General features: G+C 46.1%; 2 protein-coding genes and 1 long non-coding RNA gene across 3 annotated transcripts; 1 reads left to right on the forward strand and 2 right to left on the reverse strand.

Moving 5' to 3' along the window:
* Nucleotides 1-131: 131 nt before the first annotated feature.
* Nucleotides 132-7,964, reverse strand: LOC118286936. The gene is made up of 3 exons (XR_004785547.2): nt 7,424-7,964; nt 3,439-3,662; nt 132-1,299 (listed from the first exon to the last, which is right to left on the reverse strand). It is a non-coding gene; the product is annotated as an uncharacterized LOC118286936 (long non-coding RNA).
* Nucleotides 7,434-15,221, forward strand: usp44 (ubiquitin specific peptidase 44). The gene is made up of 6 exons (XM_035611557.2): nt 7,434-7,523; nt 10,063-11,803; nt 12,913-13,111; nt 13,210-13,318; nt 13,406-13,644; nt 13,759-15,221. The coding sequence occupies exons 2-6, from the start codon at nt 10,247-10,249 to the stop codon at nt 13,881-13,883; spliced, it is 2,229 nt and encodes a 742-aa protein (XP_035467450.1). The 5' UTR covers nt 7,434-7,523; nt 10,063-10,246; the 3' UTR covers nt 13,884-15,221.
* A 449-nt stretch (nt 15,222-15,670) lies between these two features.
* metap2a (methionyl aminopeptidase 2a) lies at nt 15,671-20,941 on the reverse strand. Its single transcript, XM_035611570.2, has 11 exons — nt 20,751-20,941; nt 18,798-18,893; nt 18,656-18,718; nt 18,467-18,569; nt 18,190-18,351; nt 17,711-17,892; nt 17,356-17,450; nt 17,176-17,272; nt 16,884-16,987; nt 16,603-16,718; nt 15,671-16,490 (listed from the first exon to the last, which is right to left on the reverse strand). The coding sequence occupies exons 1-11, from the start codon at nt 20,908-20,910 to the stop codon at nt 16,238-16,240; spliced, it is 1,431 nt and encodes a 476-aa protein (XP_035467463.1). The 5' UTR covers nt 20,911-20,941; the 3' UTR covers nt 15,671-16,237.
* Nucleotides 20,942-21,178: the final 237 nt, after the last annotated feature.

A 21,178-nucleotide genomic window follows, 5' to 3' on the forward strand; every position in this document is an offset into this window, starting at 1 on the left:
CTTGTATGGTAATATTAAAGGACAGTTCTGGTTTTATTACAACTGGGGTCTTATTTTCGGAAAAGGGCTTCATGGTCCATAAAGAACATAAAGTTCTTTCTTTATGTTCTTTATTAAACATTAAGTGTCAAGTTGAGAACAAGATCAGTCAGGTGTGCAAGAGATGACCTGAAAAGTTTGGCCGGTGGTTCCGTCGGTAATTATCATATTTCACTCAAAGAAGTAATTAGCTGCTCGTTAAAGCTCGCTGCCAAACAGTGATTGTTCAATCACGGTGCGGTTTTGGATTTCCTCACATGTTGAAGCGGAGCTGTTGTCACAGCAGTACAACATCACAAAAAGAATTGGGGATGTTGTCATTTCTTTTCAAGCTCTTCTCCGATGCTAAAAAATGCAAAACACAAAAGTACAAGAAGTAGATTGTACGAATAGCACCAGCAAATTCCCATCTGCTGATATCTGGGAAGAGTAAAGTCTGACAGGGCAAGAAAACAAGACGAGTCAGGCGAATCACGCGGGCTGTAAACAAACTGCGGTTTAATCGGAATTATCAATTCATATCTGGGAGTTGTTTACAACCTGTATCGTTGCCTGATTGCTCGATATCGGTTCAGGAGTGTTCGAAGATCTCGGCAATTAAGTTAATAAGTACATTAGTATTATTATTATTATTATGACAGAGCAGCAACAGTATCTTTGCTGTTGATGTAACAGTCCAGGCCTTTAAATACTTCACATAAATTAAGACAAAAATATCCTTATCAGCCTCTTCTCTTTCTCACACACACACACACACACAAAAATGCAAAACACAAAAGTACAAGAAGTAGATTGTACGAATAGCACCAGCAAATTCGCCTGTTCCGTTCTGTGTGTCCCTTCAGATTAAGACATCCGTCACTCTCGCTCCCAAAACACTCTCCCCTACATTCACACAGTGCCACAGAATGTAGATCATAACAGAGAGGCCGGGGCGAGCACACACACTCTGTTTGGGTTTTAGGCCGGCTGCGTGTTTTCCACCTCCGCCTCCCCGCCCGCTCGCCGTGACGCGGTTGGCTGAGAGGTGTGGACACATTCCTGGCACGTCGAGCGGCGCTCTCCGCGGCAGGCCGGGTCAGAGGTCACTCACCTGTCTGCACGGGCCCCCGGACTCGCCGAGGAGGAGCGAGCGGGGGAGTAGGACGTTTTCTCACGGCCGAGGCCGGATAGCCTCCTGGTACCCACGTTTCCTCATTCGCGGCCCATTCACAGATTTGTGGCAGAGAGGTCACGGCTGCTCCTCATTTCTCTGCCAAGCTGTTTCCAAACAGAAGGGGAAGGGGTGAGCGAGTGCATGTGAGGAGAGGAATGTGACTGGGAGGAATGCCTCGGTGCCAGTGGTGGAAGTGACTGAGTACTTTTACTTTAAGTACTGTAGTGCTACTTTACGTGAGTATTTAAACTTCCGCTACGTTATACTCCTCCCTTACTTTGAGTCACAGCCTCGCGGGTCAAGAGTTTACATTTAGGAAAAGTCCATCTTATGTTTTATAACACGCTCCGCATTGTTAAAAGTCGGTGGAGACAGTTTTTTTTGTCGTGGAATATTACAGAAGAAGAACCACGAGATTTTATTCCAAAAAGTCACATTTCAGTCACACTCTTCATGCACGTCACGATTCATCCAATTAATCTGTTCCCATGACATATTTGTCGCATATCTTTTTTTGTTTTTATCAGTAACACTATTTCAGCAAAAATGTGTACAAACTGTGAACTTGTAACACATTTCTTCTGTTAACCTTCGGGTTGTTCTATTTAAAGCACTGTTGCGTTAGAGACAAGTAAAAAAAAGAACTAAACTCATTTGTGTTTCGTCTGTTCTGCCTCATCAATAATTAATTAATAAAGATGATCTCCACTGTAGGTGCCTCTACCCCATAGGAACCACTGGACTACTGTAAAGTAGCTCTGCCTAGCTCAGTAATATTAATTAAATGTCATCCACCGCTGACCTCCAGGGTTGGGTGGGGACAGAGGTGTCTGACATGGTGGTAACAGGCCTTGAGGTGTAGCCGCAACAGGGAGCCACAAACACAAACACATGCACTCCTGCAGCTGAACCGTGGACTTCCTCTCTCTCTCTCTCTCTCTCTCTCTCTCTCTCTCTCTCTCTCTCTCTCTCTCTCTCTCTCTCTCTCTCTCTCTCTCTCTCTCTCTCTCTCTCTCTCTCTCTCTCTCTCTCTCTCTCTCTCTCTCTCTCTCTCTCTCACTCTCTCACTCATTGTCCTCAGATTGACTGGCCATTCTCAGCCTGTGATGGAGATGTTCTGTGGGGGGTTACATGGTGTGGGAACCTAGTTGATGAATGAGTGTTTGGCATGCTTGCACAGATGCATAGCTTGTGTGTGTGCGTGTTCGTGTTTGTTTGTGTGTGTGTGTGTGTGTGTGTGTTATTGTAGTAACAGCGAATGCATGCGCGTGTGTATATGAGTGTCCGTGCGTGCCCTGTACTAACACAATGCCCCGCTTGTGTTGCTATAGAATAGAGTTATGGCCTTTGTCCTATCAGCATTCTTGTGTTGCTATTGGCCCCCGGAGCACATGGCAGCTCCCGCGGGCTCGGGGACAATAACTCCTCCCCCGCCTCCCCCCGCATCCTCCCCTGGTCTCGCCGGGAGTCACAATGCTCCCTCTTTTGGCAGCACCCATCACCCTGGGACAGACGCACCAAAACCTGGTCTGCCATGGGTGTCACACCGCAAGCGGCACCCAGAGGGTCTCTCGATTGGGCTGAAATTTGTCATTATTGGCTAGTTACTTTTCTAAATCTGGTTGCGCCATTAAAACTTATGGGTACCACTTACCGATAGGGCACCATCAAGTGTCACGCCAGAGGAGGATACTCCACAATCTGGCAACCCAAAAGTTGTTATTGTTTATGGTTTATAACTGATCTATAAAGCGTTACGAAATCATAACTATTAACCATCAATAACTTGATTTGTTACAGTTTTATAAATTATGCCTTATCAGACGGTGTTAGCAAAATGTCTAAGCTAATAAATCAATAAATTCAAACCTGGAGGAGAATAAAGGCAGAAAATATGAAGAAAGAAAGAAAAGGAGGGGGGGATTTATTTCTTCTTTTCCCTTTGCAATGTGGTCAGAGGAAGTGAGTGCTGGATAAAGTGAGTCATGTGGTCAGTATTATCCCATCAGCTGTGTGATTCCCTTTTCAGAGGAAATGAGAACGCTCTTTGGCTTGAATTAATTGCACATGAACACACACACACACACACACACACACACACACACACACACACACACACACACACACACACACACACACACACACACACACACACACACACACACACACACACACACACACACACACACACACACACACACACGTGTATGCAGACAAGCATCAGGAATGTTTTTTCTTCTTACCTGCGCAGCAAGACGGAACAGGGAGGGCCGTGTTGACATAGCCGGAGTGATCGAGACGCTGCCGCTGATTATTATACAGTCATGCAAACGAGGGGCCTGATGTCATCGAGTCATCACAGGAGCCGGGGCGCACACCATCCACCTGACGACACGCAGACAGTTAGATGGAGGGTCCGATGAAACGTTAACATTCAGCCACATTCGCCCGCCGGGCCCTGAAAACCCTGCGAAGAGAGAGGGAGGGGAGAAATTACAAGAGATGAGTTTGTTTACAGGCTGTAAAGTATTTCCTCCGGCTTCCAGCGGCACCTGTGTTTTTCAACCCCGCCACAAAAGCAACAGCGTGTCCAGCTGCGCCGACACCACCGTGAAACCACCGGAATGGCTTCCTTTCACGGAGAAAGAAAAACAAAACTTTCAACCGCTTCTCAAGCGAAAACAGATTTTGAAAAGCCACATGTTGCCATGTCAATGTTTATGGATTTCTAATCCTTTATGGGGGTCCAGGTTTTAAAAAAAAAACAATTTAAGCTACTGCATTTTCATTGGTCCTACTTTTTGCAAGAATGACAGCACAAGGTTATAAGCAAACCTATGATTTACGGTTTAGATACAGAATGCACTGGAGGAGATGTTTTTCCCTCGGTAAAACACAACGTCTTTGTAATCAGATGCCACCGCTGATGAATTTATGTGTCTTGTTGAGTCATGCAAAATGTATTCAAGACAAAATACCGTTGCTGCTGCTGCTGCCCTAAACATAAAGACAAAACTGGGTGCCAGTACATCCACCACACATCCGGCGTTCAGACCTGGATATGTTTAAAGGATTAGTTTGAGAATAGTTTTCTACATTTGTACATACAGATGTTGAAGAGCGATACTAAACTCACATTTTTGCATTTCTGCACAGAAACCTTCACGGGGGAATCTGAGCAACTTACCTGTGCACCCTCACAATTAATAAATATGAACGTATTAATGTATGAAAATGTCAAACGTCCGCCTTAAAGCGGCATGGTATGGTGATGACCAGGTAGGGAATAGAGGGTTTTATTGGCTGGCTGGCTTAAAAACAATGTTTCATAAGAAGTGACATTGAAAAATGCAGTAAATTTGGCATAACCCCACCCAAAAATATGTGCTTAAAGAGTTCGAAGTGCCACAGTAATGTCAGGCTGCAAGGTCGACATGTGAAGCTCCGGATAAATCACTCGGAGCGAACACCTGAGGTCATCTGATTCAGTGTTGGAACGATAAGTAGTAGTACAGTAACAGAGAAAAATGTGTGAGTGAGTGAGTGAGCGTGCAGATGAAGAGAGGACGGGGAGGTGGGGAGGTGGGGAGGTGGGTGTGTGCAGCATGTGTGGACATGACGGTGGGGGAAAGGCCCGGGGACATGGAGGGAGAAAAAAACATTAGAGGTGATTCACAGGCATCGGCATGGCACATCAACACATACCTCTCTCTGTAAGTCACTCACACAAATGCCCCCTTTTTAATCTGTCCCTACACACACACACACACACACACACACACACACACACACACACACACACACACACACACACACACACACACACACACACACACACACACACACACACACACACACACACACACACACACACACACACACACACACACACACACACACACACACACACACACACTCGCATGAACAACTCACGCCTATTAGTGCGCCCGTGAGGAGGAGGGGGTTTAAGAAAAGGGCTTGTGTGGATCAGTTCCCCACTAATCGGTACATGGGAGGGATTCTTCACATGCAGGGCGCTGAGATGGAAAACTAAAATCCTCCTTCAGGCACAAAGTGTCGTGAAATGAAAGTCTGCTCCTGTCCCTTTGTTCTCTTTGAGAAATGTTTGCCTAATGTGAAATTACTGTCATGTTAATGTAGGGGGGGTGTTACAGTAGCAACCCTTCATAAAAACACTTTTCCTTTTTATTGACTCCTTTAACAGTTAACTTTTATGTTGTTGGGGAGTTTTTTTGTTCGGCCTGTTATGGTTGAGACTTGAAACCACACGGCAGACAGTGAAGTGTTGTTGTCTTATAAAAACGCTCGGACTGATAGGATCTATACACAGTTGAGTGCCACCAGCCCCCATTGACCAGCATGAGACGCAACACTTGTATCCCACACCAGCACACGAGACCAAGTTCCTGAACCTCAGGGACAAACACACACACACACACACACACACACACACACACACACACACACACACACACACACACACACACACACACACACACACACACACACACACACACACACACACACACACACACACACACACACACACACACACACACACACACACATACTTGTGATCCTTAAGAATTGAAAATAAGTTAAGGTAAAAAAAAACTGGCACAGTTGCATGATCACATTACCTGAGACGGACAGATGCAGATGGAGTGAGATGGAGGCAGAAATAAGGGCAACTGCCATTAAACAATTTCCACACACTGTTGAAAATACACTCATCAGATGTGTCTGTGCAAGAAGAAGGAGATGTCAAAAAATAAAAAAAAGAAGTTGGCCGAGGAGCCGCTACACTATATATCAACAGATGAATGGGGAAACTAAAAAAACCTCAACTGGTTCCAGTTTTCATCACTCCTATGAGACTAAAAGTAGATTTTTATCAAGACAGCTGTCGTGCTGGAGGCAGAGTGTGGAGAGAAAAATGCAGATCACACTCAAGGTACTGTGGGAAATTAAAAATGAAAAGGTATTGGGATGATGTATGAGTATAGAGATAAAACAAATTACTCAAGACTTGTCTCTGTCTGTCGTCCGTTAGAAGTGACTGAGGAGGCTATCACAAGCAGTGGTGTAGAGGGAACCATGCTGGGTGATTATTACATGACTTGTTTATTTATTGACGGATGGATTTCTGGAGAGTATTCCGCTGTCCGACTGTATGTTGCACAGAATGTATACGCCAACACAAATGTGGGATTTGTAATTATGGGCTCAGAATTTTCAATATTACTTCACTGGTTTGACATTTGTGTTTGTGGTTATCAAGTCACTGGGGCAATGAATGGCGGGTGTGAATGATGCAACACTCCCCTCTAGTGGTAGAAACAAAACACTGCCTCTTTTATTGTCAGAGCAAAGCAGTGATTTTGTCTTTGGCCTGTTGATCATTTTAATTATAGGAGAAAAGAATCCATAGTAATATTCCTCATTCTGATATAGACCATTCTGTATTACAAGTATTTTGTATCGTTGGCCATGCAAGTCTATCGTATAAAACTACTTTTAAAACATATTGAAAACAGGACTTTATATTATAATTAAAGTATAAAGGGCTGGTGTCATTGAGACTAAAACTTGATGTTGGTCCAGAAATCAATCTTTTTAATTTCCTTATCTCTCCTCGACCCATATCTTTAAAAGTGAGTAACATAAATTTAATTTTCCTTTTTTTTTCCTTTTAAGTTTCAGAAAAAAACAAACTTATTTCCCAGAAAAAGAAGTTGCTCAATGTGGGTTTTAGCAAATGTTGCTGAAGAATAAATTGTGCATGTTGAGTTTATGAGAGCCGTGGATTAATACACAGCTGATATTGTACAGCAGCAGGACAGTATATGTGGTACTGACTCAAAGAGGTGAGTTTTTAATAGTTTTGCTCGGATAAATATGATATAAGTAACTAATACTTGTTATTGTTCTTATCGGTTATCGTTATCAGCTATTGGATCAGTTTATTATGTTTTTTTATTGTAGTCTTGTAAAAATACTTCATACAAAAAACCACAACTGTTGTACAACAACAAATCTCTATGAACTACATTAAAACTACAACCGAACTAATACAAACAACTGAGAGGAGTAGACAAACAGAACAATACTCGTTTTGTAATAAGCAGTTAAGTAAACACAAGCAACATAACATTCATTATCAATAACAACAACAACAACAACAACAACAACAACTACGTCACGCACCGAGGACGCGCTCGAGCCGACACCACGCGACAGGGACTGACAAGATGGCGATCACCACTTCGGTAACGGAGGAGTCGCTGCCGTGAAGCGGAGAGGCGAGGTACGGTTGTTTTCTTCCCCCCACGCGGAGGGCTTCCCCTCGCCCGCGTGCGTGACGGTACATTCGGTCCCGGTTCAGACATACTCCGGGGGGAGGCTGTTGTGGTTTGTCTCCCCCGGCTGCGGGAGCCGACGCTCCGGCTCACCGCACCGCGAACTTGTTCGGATTATCGCCGTTAGCCGCGACTGGCTAATGCTAACTAGCATGCTAAGGCTAAGTGTTAGCTTAGGGGCTCTCTTCTTAATCTCTTCAATAAATGCAATAAAGAAAACCACCGGTGGAGCCAGCACAGTTCGTGTGCGCTCCGCTTTCGTTCCGATACATGTTGGACATTTAATTTCTGGGAATATTTACAGCGGTTCATATTTTCTTTGTGTGTTATTTATTTTGTGGGTAATCGCAAACTCCTATCAGTTACACGTTAGCTAGCCAAGCTAAGCTAAGCTAAGCTAGGTCCAGCTAGCCCTTAGCTGTGGAGCTTTTAAAAAAAAAAGTTGCGCTGCTTTCACACGCACAACCTCACCGTGCGTCCTCGTCGTGCAGTGGGTCGAGCGGGCGGACCGTGTGTGTGTGCGGGTGTCTTGTCGCGGCGTGTTTACTCAGGAGTTAAAGCGAGTGTGTGTGTGTGTGTGTGAGTTTAAGACCCATGCAGGCACAAGGACGAACCGGCTGCAAAGCGCGCTAAGCTGCGGCGGAGAACTTAAGTGACAGGACGAACTCTTTGGAGGAACTTCTTCCAAAGAGTCATCCTCGTCGGTGGCATTGCTCCTAAAGCCACGCGGCGACTGCACTGTGACTGTAACTGTGTGATGCATAACTGACCTCGGTGACAGGGAAGCACCACGTTCTGTTTTGCTCTGCACCACATTGCAGAAGGTTCAGCTGTTGAAGAGCTTCGTGTTGTGAGACGTGCAGTTAGATGGAGCCGCAGCTGGATCCCTGTCCCCGGTCCTTGTCACAGGTGTGCTGCCAAATAGTGGTCGTCCGCCAAAAAGTGATACACTGTGTTTGATTGGTTGTGTCATGGCCCATTTAAAGGCATTGCAACAGGTAAAAACCCCGCATGGCTTATGATCTAAGACAGAGCAGGTAAAATAATGCAGTTATAAGGATAATTGCAATCATTTATTATATTTTATACATAACTCATTACCATATATCATCATGTGAATTGCAGTGTATTAATATTAGACATACAAACCTTTAAAACAACAGGATCGTATTTCCTGTGAGCAAACCGCGCCGGATTGCGCAATAAACGGCAAACACAGCGACCACAATTGTGATTATGATATGTCATTATGAGAGTTTTTTAGCCACATGAAATCACTTTCTGGCGGACGATCACTTTTTGGCACCACACCGGCGTTGAGGTTTTATTCATAGCACGTTGGCTGCTGCTGACAAACTCATTGTAATCTATTGAACAAGACATTCCCACTCCCACAGTGTTGCTGTCAAACACCATTAATACATATTAAGGGATGATACAGTTAGTATAAACATTTCCAGCTGATCATCATCGAGGTTAGACACCATGTTTCCTCGTCCTCCCCATCTTCTCCAGCGTCTCAATCACTCTTGTTACCTAAAGCCATTTCCTATTGGTGATTTTTGTTCTCCCCCTTTTTTCCTTTCCCTCAGAAAAGGTAGTTCTATCTGTACCCAGGACAAAAGGCTCGCGGCACTTAGTGAGCCCAGTCTCCCTTTTGTTTGCATGATCTTACTTCTTCTTTGAGTCCTCAGCGGGGGGTGTCGATCTGCCTCAGACCCACTCGGGGACCCCCACTTTGTCAGGGATGTGAAAAGGAGGCAGAAGAGATTTCCATGGACACTCGACAGTTGGATTCTGGGTTGAGTTTAGTCGTTATTCTCTTCTCTGGAGCTGGTATAGCTTAGTGGGTCTCACCGCTGACTCTGTTACAGAAGACAGATATGTAACCGATTAGTGTAAGTCGCAAAATGAGTGTAATGTTCCGTACTGCTTACTATCTTTCCATCACATTAGTTTGCTGTTGTTAGAAGGAAGATGGGGTCATATACCTGTGAAATCCTCCTGACTACTGTCACTGTGCCCACTGAGGTTTTTTTTCTTTTTGAGTATTTCTAAATACCGGTTTGTCTTTGTTGATGGTTTCACATCCATGTTTCCAACAGGACACCCTTTCTGGTTTGGAGTGGGAAGTGTCTGGCAACTCTCAACACCGTCATGTTTAGTTTATTTTACCGTCGCCGTTACCGTCGGGAAATATGAAGACCAGCAATCCCACGTGGCAGTTTGCCACAGTTTCGTTTTGTCATGTAGTGACCTTTGAGACAATAATTTTATTGTGTGGTTTGAATATGTTTCATGGAAAAGAACAGGATGTAATTATGACATAAAACACACCAAATTTGCTTTTCTTCAAGTGTCTGTTTGGACTGTAGGGGCAAATGATCGCAACAGGATATATAATTTAATTTAAAACACACTGTTTTATTTTAAATACCTGCTTTCTTGACTAACCAGATCCGCCCCCTCTCTCTCTCTCTCTCTTAGACACCACCATGCCCTGGGAGGGTCCCATTTCTCACCTCACCATGGTCACCATGGCGATATGAAGCCAGTGTGAAACGTTGACACACACGCACACAAAGACTCACACACACAAGACGGTCAGTTATTGACTGACGCGGCCAGCCAGCCAGCTCGGCAGGCAGGCAGGTGTGTGTGTGTGTGTGTAATGGACCGGTGTAAGCATGTGGGGCGTCTGCGACTGGCCCCCGACCACTCCATCCTCAACCCGCAGAAGTGGCACTGCGTCGACTGCAACACCTCCGAGTCCATATGGGCATGCCTGGGCTGCGCCCACGTGGCGTGCGGCCGCTACATCGAGGAGCACGCCCTGCAGCACTTCCAGCAGCAGCACCACCCGCTGGCCATGGAGGTGAACGAACTCTACGTTTTTTGTTACCTGTGCGACGACTACGTCCTGAACGACAACGCCACCGGAGACCTCAAGCTTCTCCGCAGCACGCTCAGCGCAATCCAGAGCCAACGCTACGAGGTGACCACCCGCAGCGGGCGCACCCTCCGCTCGGCCAGCGCCGCCCCGGACGCACTCATTCCGTCCGGCGCCCGCGAGCTGCAGCTGCGGGACGAGGACCGGATGTTCACCGCCCTGTGGCACCGCCGCCGGGCGCTCATGGGACGCGTCTTCCGCCTCTGGTTTGGACTGACTGAATGTGGACAGAAGAGGGAGGAGGAGGAGAGGAAGCGGGAGGAGGAAGAAGAGCAGAAAAGGGAGGCGCGGGAGAGGAGGCGGGCCCTGAAGAGGCGTCTGCAGGAGGAGCTGGAGAACGCGCCTCTGAGAAAGAGTCGCCGCTTGTGTCGGAAGAGCCAGAGAGTTGCGGACGCAGCGGCGGTAGTCACGACGACGCCATCTCGGAGGGCAAGCAACCAGGTGAAAACCCCTGTACCCCCCGCTCTCACCCGCAGGCCCCGGACTCAAAGCCCCGTTACCCCCAAAAAATCTACACGGACAAAAAAGGTCCAACCAACCCCGAAGGCCCGTTGCCGTTCCTCTGCCACCAAATCGAAGCCCAAAATGCCCTCAGCGACCCCCCGCACCCCCCAAACACCTGTTCGCCGCAAACAGAGCACCAGACAGGGCGGCTCGCCCTTCAAACGGCGTCCCACCGTCACGCCTGGGGTCACGGGCTTGAGGAATTTAGGCAACACGTGTTACATGAACTCCATCCTGCAGGTGCTGAGTCACCTGCACGTCTTCAGGGAGTGCTTCCTGCGCCTGGACCTGACCCAGGCGCTGGAGCTGCTGGCGACCGCCGTCCACGGCCAGCTGGCGGTGAAAGCCTTTTCCGAGTCCCCCCTGTCGCAGAGGAGGGGGCTTCAGGCCAGCTCGGGCTCCGGGGCGGGGCTGAGCGGCGGGGCGTCGTCACGCGCCCGCAGCATGGAGCTGATCCAACCCAAAGAGCCGAGCTCCAAGCACATCTCGCTCTGCCACGAGCTGCACACCCTGTTCCAGGTCATGTGGTCGGGCAAGTGGGCGCTGGTGTCGCCGTTCGCCATGCTCCACTCGGTGTGGCAGCTGATCCCGGCATTCCGCGGCTACGCGCAGCAGGACGCCCAGGAGTTCCTGTGCGAGTTGCTGGACAAGGTGCAGCGTGAGCTCGAGAGCACGGGCAAGCACACGACCACGGCGGGCGTCCCGCAGAAAAGACTCATCAAGCAAGTGCTCAGCGTAGTGAACACCATCTTCCACGGCCAGCTGCTCAGTCAGGTGAGGGACACACACACACACACACACACACACACACACACACACACACACACACACACACAAATCTGTAATCACTTTTACTTGACAACCGCTGAGTAACTCTGAAGTCATCATATGCCTTGTCTGACTCACTCATGATACACGCACACACACACACTGATTGCATTGATAATTCAACATCACAGGCTCTGGCTGAACTTTATTAGTAATTCATGAATCAGATTAAATTGGCCTTGAAGGATTTAGTGGAAGTTACATTTCCAGCACTGACACAAATCTTAAAATTTGAGTTTATTATTGAGTTTGTTTTTTATTCTTTTGCAGGCTTTTGCCTGCTGGCAAAAATTCAAGTCAAGATATTGTTCTATGAACATGATAATCAGTTGCAGATGTCCTCCTTTGAAATGTTATTTTTTTCCCATAAATAAAATCTTTTCACTGTACTATAAAAGTAGTAGAAGACATTAGATTTGTTTCTCTGCGTATTAAAAACCTTTCAGTAGGAAAATGTTCGTATTGAATAATTTTCTCATGTGGACTAGTCTCAAATTGAGTGTCATAGTTCCACTTCTATGTCTTCAAGAATAAGTGACAGACCAAAGGTTTTTAACTGTGACTCGATATTATCTCAGGTTCTGTCAAAGTTCTGCGTCAAATTCATTTCTAGTCACCGACGGACGACGATGTCGTAGTGAGAGTCGGAGAGTGGGTGACTACTTGTAGAGGCAGAGCACACACACACACACACCCCGCGACACCTGCTCCTCCTCCTGAACAGGAGGGCTGTGTGTGTGTGTGTGTGTGTGTGTGTGTGTGTGTGTGTGTGTGTGTGTGTGTGTGTGTGTGTGTGTGTGTGTGTGTGTGTGTGTGTGTGTGTGTGTGTGTGTGTGTGTGTGTGTGTGTGTGTGTGTGTGTGTGTGTGTGTGTGTGTGTGTCAGCTAACGTTAGAATCGTATATGAAAACAAAGCAGATCACAACTTTGTGTTTTTACTTTTTCTTATAGCTTTAGAGACTAGAAACAGGTAAATTATATATATATTATATATATTTCCTGTTATCTGCTCATCTCTTTTTTAAATCCCCGCCCCCCCCTCACTCTGACTTGCAGGTCACGTGCCTGGCGTGCGACCACCGCTCCAACACCGTGGAGCCGTTCTGGGACCTGTCGCTGGAGTTCCCCGAGCGCTACCACAGCAACAGCAGGGAGTCGGCGGCGCAGGCGTCGTGCCACCTGACTGAGATGCTCGCCAAGTTCACAGAGACGGAAGCGCTGGAGGGAAACATCTACGCCTGTGACCAGTGTAACTGTGAGCTCAAACACATGCACACACACACTGAGCAGTAAGGAAGTAGAGTCTTTGCTGACGCCCGTCTCGTACTAACTCACCGTCGTTGTTTTCCGCAGCTGCTCGCCGGCGAACGTCGTCCAAACCCGTCATCCTGACTGAAGCACAGAAACAGCTGATGGTCCACAAACTGCCTCAGGTCCTGCGGCTTCACCTCAAACGCTTCAGGTAAAGATGTAAAGAGTATTAACTTTGCTCCTGTTGAATCTTAGCAGGACCGTTGAGACTCATATCCGTCTCTCCTCCCGTCCTCAGGTGGTCCGGGCGGAACCACCGGGAGAAGATCGGCGTCCACGTCAGCTTCGACCAGCTGCTCAACATGGAGCCGTACTGCTGCCGCGAGCCGTCGCCCTGCTCCAGCCCCGGCAGCCCGAGCGCCGCCGGCTCGCCGCGCCCCAAGCACTTCCTGTACGAACTGTCCGCCGTGGTGATGCACCATGGGAAGGGCTTCGGCTCCGGCCACTACACGGCCTACTGCTACAACACGGAAGGAGGTGAGTTGAGAGTGATTTACACAATATGCGGCCAAAATAAAACATGTTTTTCTTTTTTCACCGCTTGTGTCTGTGTCTCATATGAAACTGTCTCCTCCTGTTCCTCCTCTTCAGCCTTCTGGGTTCACTGTAATGACTCTAAGCTGAACGTGTGTTCGGCGGACGAGGTGTGCCGCGCTCAGGCCTACATCCTCTTCTACACACAGCGAGTAACTCAGGACAAAGACCGGCCGCTATAGGACCACGACCCCCTGATCTCCTTGTCCTCGTCATCATCCACCTCAGCACAGATCTGTTCCCTCTCGTTCTTTAGGGCATTTTATCTCCAGGGAGGATGGGTCTATTTTTTTTTTTTAAGTCTACTTTTCTAAAGAAAAAGAGAGGATGGACTCCTTTTTTTAAAAAACCTGGTTCTGCTTTGTGAACTTCTTGTATATGATGTTTATATGTAGGTATTTTTAAAAGAATAATGTTTGTGTCTTTGTGTACAGTTGGTAAATAAGAGAGTATCAGCCACCAGACTACACACACACACATTACACGTGTCCTCCGCAGGTCGTGCTGGCGGCTCGTCGTTGATTGTAAACGCTGTTTTGTTTTAAAAATCAAGTGAAATGTTTTTTCCTCGAGTCACTTTAGAAAGTCGACGCAGAAACTGGACGTCGTGTTGTAAGACTACAAATGGCCTCCCCTGTTTTATTTTATTTTTAATAGACGTTGGCTGCACTAATTGTTTTCTCCTTTTTTGGTTCGTGAAGATCTGAACACGGGCTGCGGAGCGGGAAGTTTATTTTATTTCCACTCCTGCATCCGTCAGGGAAAAGAATCGTCCGACCTCAAGCCAAAGGCCTTGGGAGGGAATGTTTGGGGGGAAAAAAACTCTCAGCATTTCCAAAACGGTGCAACCTCTAACTCTTTTCTTTTTTCTTTATTTTCTACAACTGATTGTGGAGGAAGAAAGAAAAGGTTTCCAAAGGGAAATTAATTTTTTTGTGCTAAATGCTGCCACCTGTCTGCTCCAGAATGTAACTGTCTCCAGAGTGCGAACCAAGTAAACTAGTAAGTGCCCTTTTGTTAAAATTTCTAAAAAAAAATATATATTTTTTTATAGTTCATATCATGACAGTAATGTGGCGGTATCTCCTTTCACAAACCAGCATTTAGATCATGATGAATGTATTTTTTTATACAATCCGTCTCAGTTTTAAACTAGAAACTTTTAGAAACAAGGCCATTGACAGTTTTATAAAACCGCTATAAGTTCAACACCAGCAGTTATTACAAGATCACCAGTAAGTTGATGTGTACTGTACGTGTCCATAACTGGTTATTCAGATTGTGATATTTATCTTCACCTCAGATCATTTTTCCCCTCGGGGTAATTCAAAGCACACTTTCTTTTTTGTTTCTTTTCCTGAATTGACGTGTTGGCATTTTTTTGGGTTACTATATGGATGTGTTCGAGTGTGTAAATTTATGGAAGTTATACTATGCAAATTGTTACCTCAATTTTTTTTGTTTCCTAGAGAAAATTACCTCAATAAATGAGAATATTTTTTCATTTTTCTACAAAAAGACACCAGTTTCATGTTTGGTTTTTCTTATTTATGAAGGAAGCTGATCAACCAAAATGTTATTATAAATAATATTTTATTTCTATTGCCCAGTGGATAAAAGAAATAAAACTATAGGACTCATCATGGAGATACGTTGCTATTATTAAGTGCACTGGAAAAAAAACCCCAACTAAATTCTTTTATCTATCTGGTTATTAAAGGGGCAGTCAGCGATTCTAATCAAAATACACTAAATATTTCCTCTAGGTCCGCTAGCAAAAGTAAGATTTTCTACAGCCCCAGCTCTAACTTGAAAACCAAAAATAATGGTGTGGACCAACAACAAATCTGTCTCCAAAATCGCTCACTGTCCCTTTAAGTGCATAGATCTTTATTAATGTTCTGTATTCAACAGATAATCAATACCTTCGTGTTCTGTGATCAGAGACATTAGAAGAGGAACGCCCCCACACTGAGCAAAAAAAATTACTTTAATAATCTTTTTTTTTTACTTTCTTACAAAACATTTCCAGGGAGTTCAAAATTAAGCTTTGTTGTTTTTCTCTTTAAACTGGGAACATAGTGGCAGCAGCAGCCGCCATTTCAAAGATACTTTTAAATAGAAACGACGACGACTCGAGTGCAGAGTTTCCCTCAGAAGCCAAACGTGCTTACGGCTGCAGACGCTCTGTGTTTTTATGAATTGTCTGTTTTGCGGAGGTTTTCCCGGGTTCATGCGTCGTCAGTGGCGTTTGTGCTTAATTTAAAAGTGAAGCACTGGAGGCTCCGAGCGGATTCGTAGAAACTTAGAAAATAAAAGAAACAGAGAGAGAGAGAGGAGGGTGGGGGGTGTTTACTGGAGTGGGTTTTAACTGTTTGACAGTTAACTCTTCTTTACTTCTCAAAATGAGGTCCGTCTTCTTCTTCTTCTCGAGCTGTGAGTGGTGCATTATGGGTAGAATACAGTAGCATTTTGGCGTCCTCCACTGAGACGAGCACTTCCTGTGTTACGAGGAGGTGCAGGGTGGTGGGGGGTGTCAGTAGTCGTCTCCCCGGCTCACCACCTCCTTGCAGGTGGGCCTGAGCAGGATGGTGTGCTCGAACTGCGCCGTGTAGCAGCCCTTGGTGTCGCACAGTGGCGGGTAGGGGTCCACGATGCCCAGGTCGCACAGGTTCTTCAGCGCCATCAGGTACTTGCTCTCGCCGAGGCGGTCCAGCCAGCGGCGGCAGAACGCCAGCGTGCCAAAGTTCTCGTTGATAACGTTCAGCAGGTGCTTTGCACGTGGCAGCCTGAGGAGGGAGGGACAATATTTCCAACACATCCCAAAAAATATCTTTTACCTAGTCCCGCAGTAAATGCAGGATGTTTTTTAATATGATAAATATATAATGAGAATTTTACCTGATGGGGACGTGTCCGACGTCAAAGTTCTTCATGTAGTGAGAGCACTCCATGTCGTCGTGGACGACGCCTTTACCGGTGCTGCCGAACGTCTCAATGGCGTAAACCTCTCCCTCCTGCAGAGTGAACATACACGACCAACGACAGTCATGAAAAAAGATCACAACTGTTCTAAAACATGCAAGAAACCTACATACGGTAATTTTAAATTCATGATCTGTGAAATAATTCCTTGCGTCTTTCGACTTTGTGTAATAAAAACTGTTAATTTTGTTACTAGCCTCCATTCTCGTCGCTTCTCCTCCTTTGACAATGGGCACCGTCTTCCCGGCGTGTATTCTGTACTGACCGATCGAATGACCGTTCAGGTTTCGGATCGGCTTCACTGCAAAAAAACAAACAATTGAAAAAAAATTTAACTAGACGTTCTTGATCAATGCCTAAAACAATTGTGACTTGTGATCTGAATATCATGGGTAATTTGTGTAAATATCAAAATACAAGTCGTATGTGCAGTTGGAGGTGGAATATGAAAAGATGACAGCTGTTGGGTCTTTTACGGCAAGAACGAACCTTGATATGTTTTGCCGTCGAGCTCGACCTCGTAGGACTCCATCACCTCTTGAATCGCCTCACCGACGTCACACAGACGCACGTCGATGCCAGCGTTCTGAAACAACAAACGTGAAAACATCAGCTACAGACCAAACTCAGAGTTAGGTGTGTTTAAGTGTGTGCGTGTTAAGTTCCTACTTTGATTCCGGTGTTGGTGGCGTCTCTCACGGCCTCCAGCAGCTTGTCGTACTTTGGGTTGAATGTGACGGTGAAGGCACAGTCAATGATTCTGCCTGCAGACACACCAGAAGAGAGGAGAGCGTCTTATTGGATCTGTGTTCTCTGACGCTGTCGTGAGCCCGGAGGGGGAAAACAACACGGGGCCGTTAGAGATACTGAAGGGAAAACAGTGGGTGTATCACGGAGGATCCTCTCCTAGATAGTTAATCACTTTCAGACCATCCGTTATGTTTACGGAGCAGGACCCTGAATGCATCGATTGTCAGCATCAGCACAAAATTTGGCCAAGGCAGTACTTGATTCTGAGCGGTACCGTTGATGTGCGTGCCGAAGTCGATCTTGCAGACGTCGTCGTACTGCAGGACGGTGGTGTCTCCGGCGTTGGGAGTGTAGTGGGCGGCGCAGTGGTTCAGCGAGCAGCCGGTGGGGAAGGCCAGGCCGGCGTTCAGACCATCCTCCTTGATCAGTTTACGAGAGCAGTCCTCCAGTCGCTCGCTGAGGGGAGAGGAGGGGAGGGGGGAGAGCGGTGAGGAGAACGGAGAGGAGATGAGAGGAAAGGAGATGAAAGGAGAGGAGAGCGGAGAAGTGGAGATAAGGAGAGGAGATGAGGGGAGAGGAGAGGAATAAAAATAAAGTTTAAAAAAATAAAGTATTTGTCAATAGATGAAAACAGCCTCATGGAATCTAGGTTCTAAAAACGGAGTCCGACCCTGAACGTATAAACAACCACAGTGTGAAGTTTCATTCTCTACACATACATTTCACACACTCGTACAGACGCAGCCTCCTCACCAGATCTCGATCATGGTCATGCCGGGCTTCAGGAAGCCACGGACGTGCTGGCGGACCTGTCTGTGTGCCTCGGCCGCCTGCCGGAAGTCGCTCCACACCTCCTCGTTGGCCTTGTCCAGCACCCGCTTCTCGTCGTGGGTCGTCCGCCACGCGGCGCTGCGACTGGGACACAAAGACAATGGTGACGTTATTACGAGCCTCAACGGGCTGCTGCTGCGTTAGAGATGAACGTCAGCTGTAAAACTAAACATTTGAGGTGCACCTCTGTTCGTCTTACCCGTCCTGTGAGGCGGGGTATTCACACTCCTGTCCGATGGGAAACACTCCGTTGGGGTACAAGTCACAGATGGGCACAGACGGGGGATCGGTCTGAGTTTTGGCTGAAACAAGAGAAAAAAACATTGAACCGACAGAACTGGAATCTCACAGTGAAGCGTTTGAATCCACATAAATGTCGTCAACTCACGTCCTTTCTTCTTCTTTTTCTTCTTCTTCTTCTTCCCTGCCGAGTTTTCTCCGTCATCTCCGTCTGTGCAAGTGGAAGATAATGTTGTGACAGCAACAACAACTAAACGTAACGTGTGTTCACAAAGCGTTCTGACACTCACCCTCTTCGCCATCCTCCTCCTTCTCTTTGTCTGCGATCGCCTGCTTCTCCAGCTGTTTGGTCACATCGGCCACAACGTCCGCCTCCGCCTCAGCGCCTGCAGCAGCAACAACAAGATCGTCAAAAAACGAGTATGAGTGAGGTTCAACACCCGTCACAGCAGAATTCTTAAAAAAAAATTTGATGACAGCAGCTGAGAGTGAATGAGCTACAATGATTTTACTTGTTCTCACCCAAAAAAAACTCAATCTGATACAATTACTTCCTTTCTTCCAAAAACACACAAAAATCTTTGTGGAAATCATTTTTTATTTGAGGTAACAAGAGGCCGAGAAAGTAAGAACGTAAAACAAGTTCATTTATATAAGAAGCTTCATAGCAACTTATATAAGTGACGTTCAAGAGCAGCAGCCAGGAGAAGAGCTTCAAAGTAACAGACGGGAAAACAGATCGACAAACAATAGAAGTATTAAACTTGTCCAAAGTTTGATGTGACATTTGAGGAAATGGGGAAAATTCTAAAGGACACTGACGAGGGAACATTCATAATTAATGTGGATCAGTCACGTCTGATCCTCTTAAGGTCAGTGTTAGTATTTGCTTCCAACAGGTCTACGAGGTCTCAACCTCCTGAGAGGGTTTACGTGATTTGTTAAGGAGATTAAAGTGGCAAAAAGAAGAAGGGGAAACAGATCTGCTGATGTTGGAGGACCGTACATTAAACACTGCCTGTGACTGAGCATTCTTGATGTACAGTACATCTTAGAGGAGTCAGCAAAAAAACATGTCTGCATCATATTTTCACTGCAAATATTGAACACTGTCATTTTACACGAGTTCAACCTTTTCTAAAACTGGTTAAATGTCGATTCAGGGGATACTTTTATGCAACATCTGTTCCTGCGGGTCAGAATTCTACAGTTATGGTTTAATCCTGGATCAATAAAACAAGACTGAAACAATGAACACTTGATTTTTTTTATTAAAACGCCTCTAAATCGCATTAATTATGCTAGTTCATGATGTTTTGATTCGACTGATTTACTTGAACGCATCATCATCATCTTCTCTCCTTACATAAGAACTCTGGCAAAACAGGGAGAGAGTTACGAAACAGGACAACTTGGCTGAGGCAGCAAGCTCGACTGAAGGGAGCAGGCTGGTCAACGACATCGTTGTGTTTTCTTTAGAATTGTGCAACAAATTGCCTCGAGTGCAGGTTGTGTGCGAGTGTCACTGCCCCGGGACGACGGCGTGTTTCACGAGGCCCTGACAGACCGCACCGAGACCCGCATGGCTAATGAGCAGCGCAGTCAAGTTGGACCACGGTGCGACGGCGCTTCCGGCAGGACTTTCACATTAAGAACAAAGGTCAAACCGCTTCATTTAAAACATCTGAGGGTGTCGACAAGTCTTTTTCATGAATTAAACGTATTAACTGATGTGCAGCATCACAGGAAGCTAGCATGGAAACCCATTTTCGGTTAGCTATATAACTCATTTTGTGTGGGGAGTTTTTCAAAATATACTTAACTTGCTTTTGGCAAAGTCCTTGTGCAAAATAAAATAAAATAAAAAGAAAGACGCCGCATTATTTTCGACTGATGACGAAGTTTGTGACTTATAAAAGTTATATTTTGACAAGATAAATAAGCAAACAGGAAGAAAGTATAAATCACAATTCAAGTAACCAGTCAGTATTAACTTCAATATGCTCTACCTCTGTTTACATATTAATGTCAGTTCGTAAAACAATCCTTGTTTCATGCAGAGAAAAAGTTAAACCTCCATAACCGCCATGACAACGTGACTAAATCAGAAATACTTCACAAGCGAAATCAGGGGCGTTTTATTTTGAAGGGCCCCTCGCAAGGTTTCCCGTTAGCTCGTCGCCACCTTAACCGTAGCTCTTGTTAGCCTGTTAGCATCAGACCCAGCTCGGGACCGCCCTCACCTGTCGCCGCCGTCTTGTTGCTCTTCTTCTTCTTTCTCCGCTTCTTCTTGGCGGTCTCCTCCACCGGGTCGGCCCCCTCCCGGTCCTCCGTCTCACCGTTCAGCTCCCGCTCCGGGGCCGGTTTCTGCTCCGCCGCCTGCTCCGCAACCACGTCCGCCATGATCGCCGGACGCTGCTGGAAAAGGAAGCGCGAGGGATTGTGGGGATTCTGTGCGTGATGCTGCCTTCAGGGGACAGTCGGGGTTTTTCCACGATTGTTTTCAAGTGTATTTATGTAAACTCCTTTCATGGGACAGATAATAATTGATTATAACTAAACTGATGATCTGGATTTTCATCGTAATGTTGTTAACAAAAAGGCCACATGACTTGCTTTCACTATAATCCTACTTTTTTTTTCATAATTCATCTGTAAGACAAAATATTCG

Source organism: Scophthalmus maximus, chromosome 12 (genome assembly GCF_022379125.1).
Source record: "Scophthalmus maximus strain ysfricsl-2021 chromosome 12, ASM2237912v1, whole genome shotgun sequence".
NCBI classification, from domain to species: Eukaryota; Metazoa; Chordata; class Actinopteri; order Pleuronectiformes; family Scophthalmidae; genus Scophthalmus; species Scophthalmus maximus.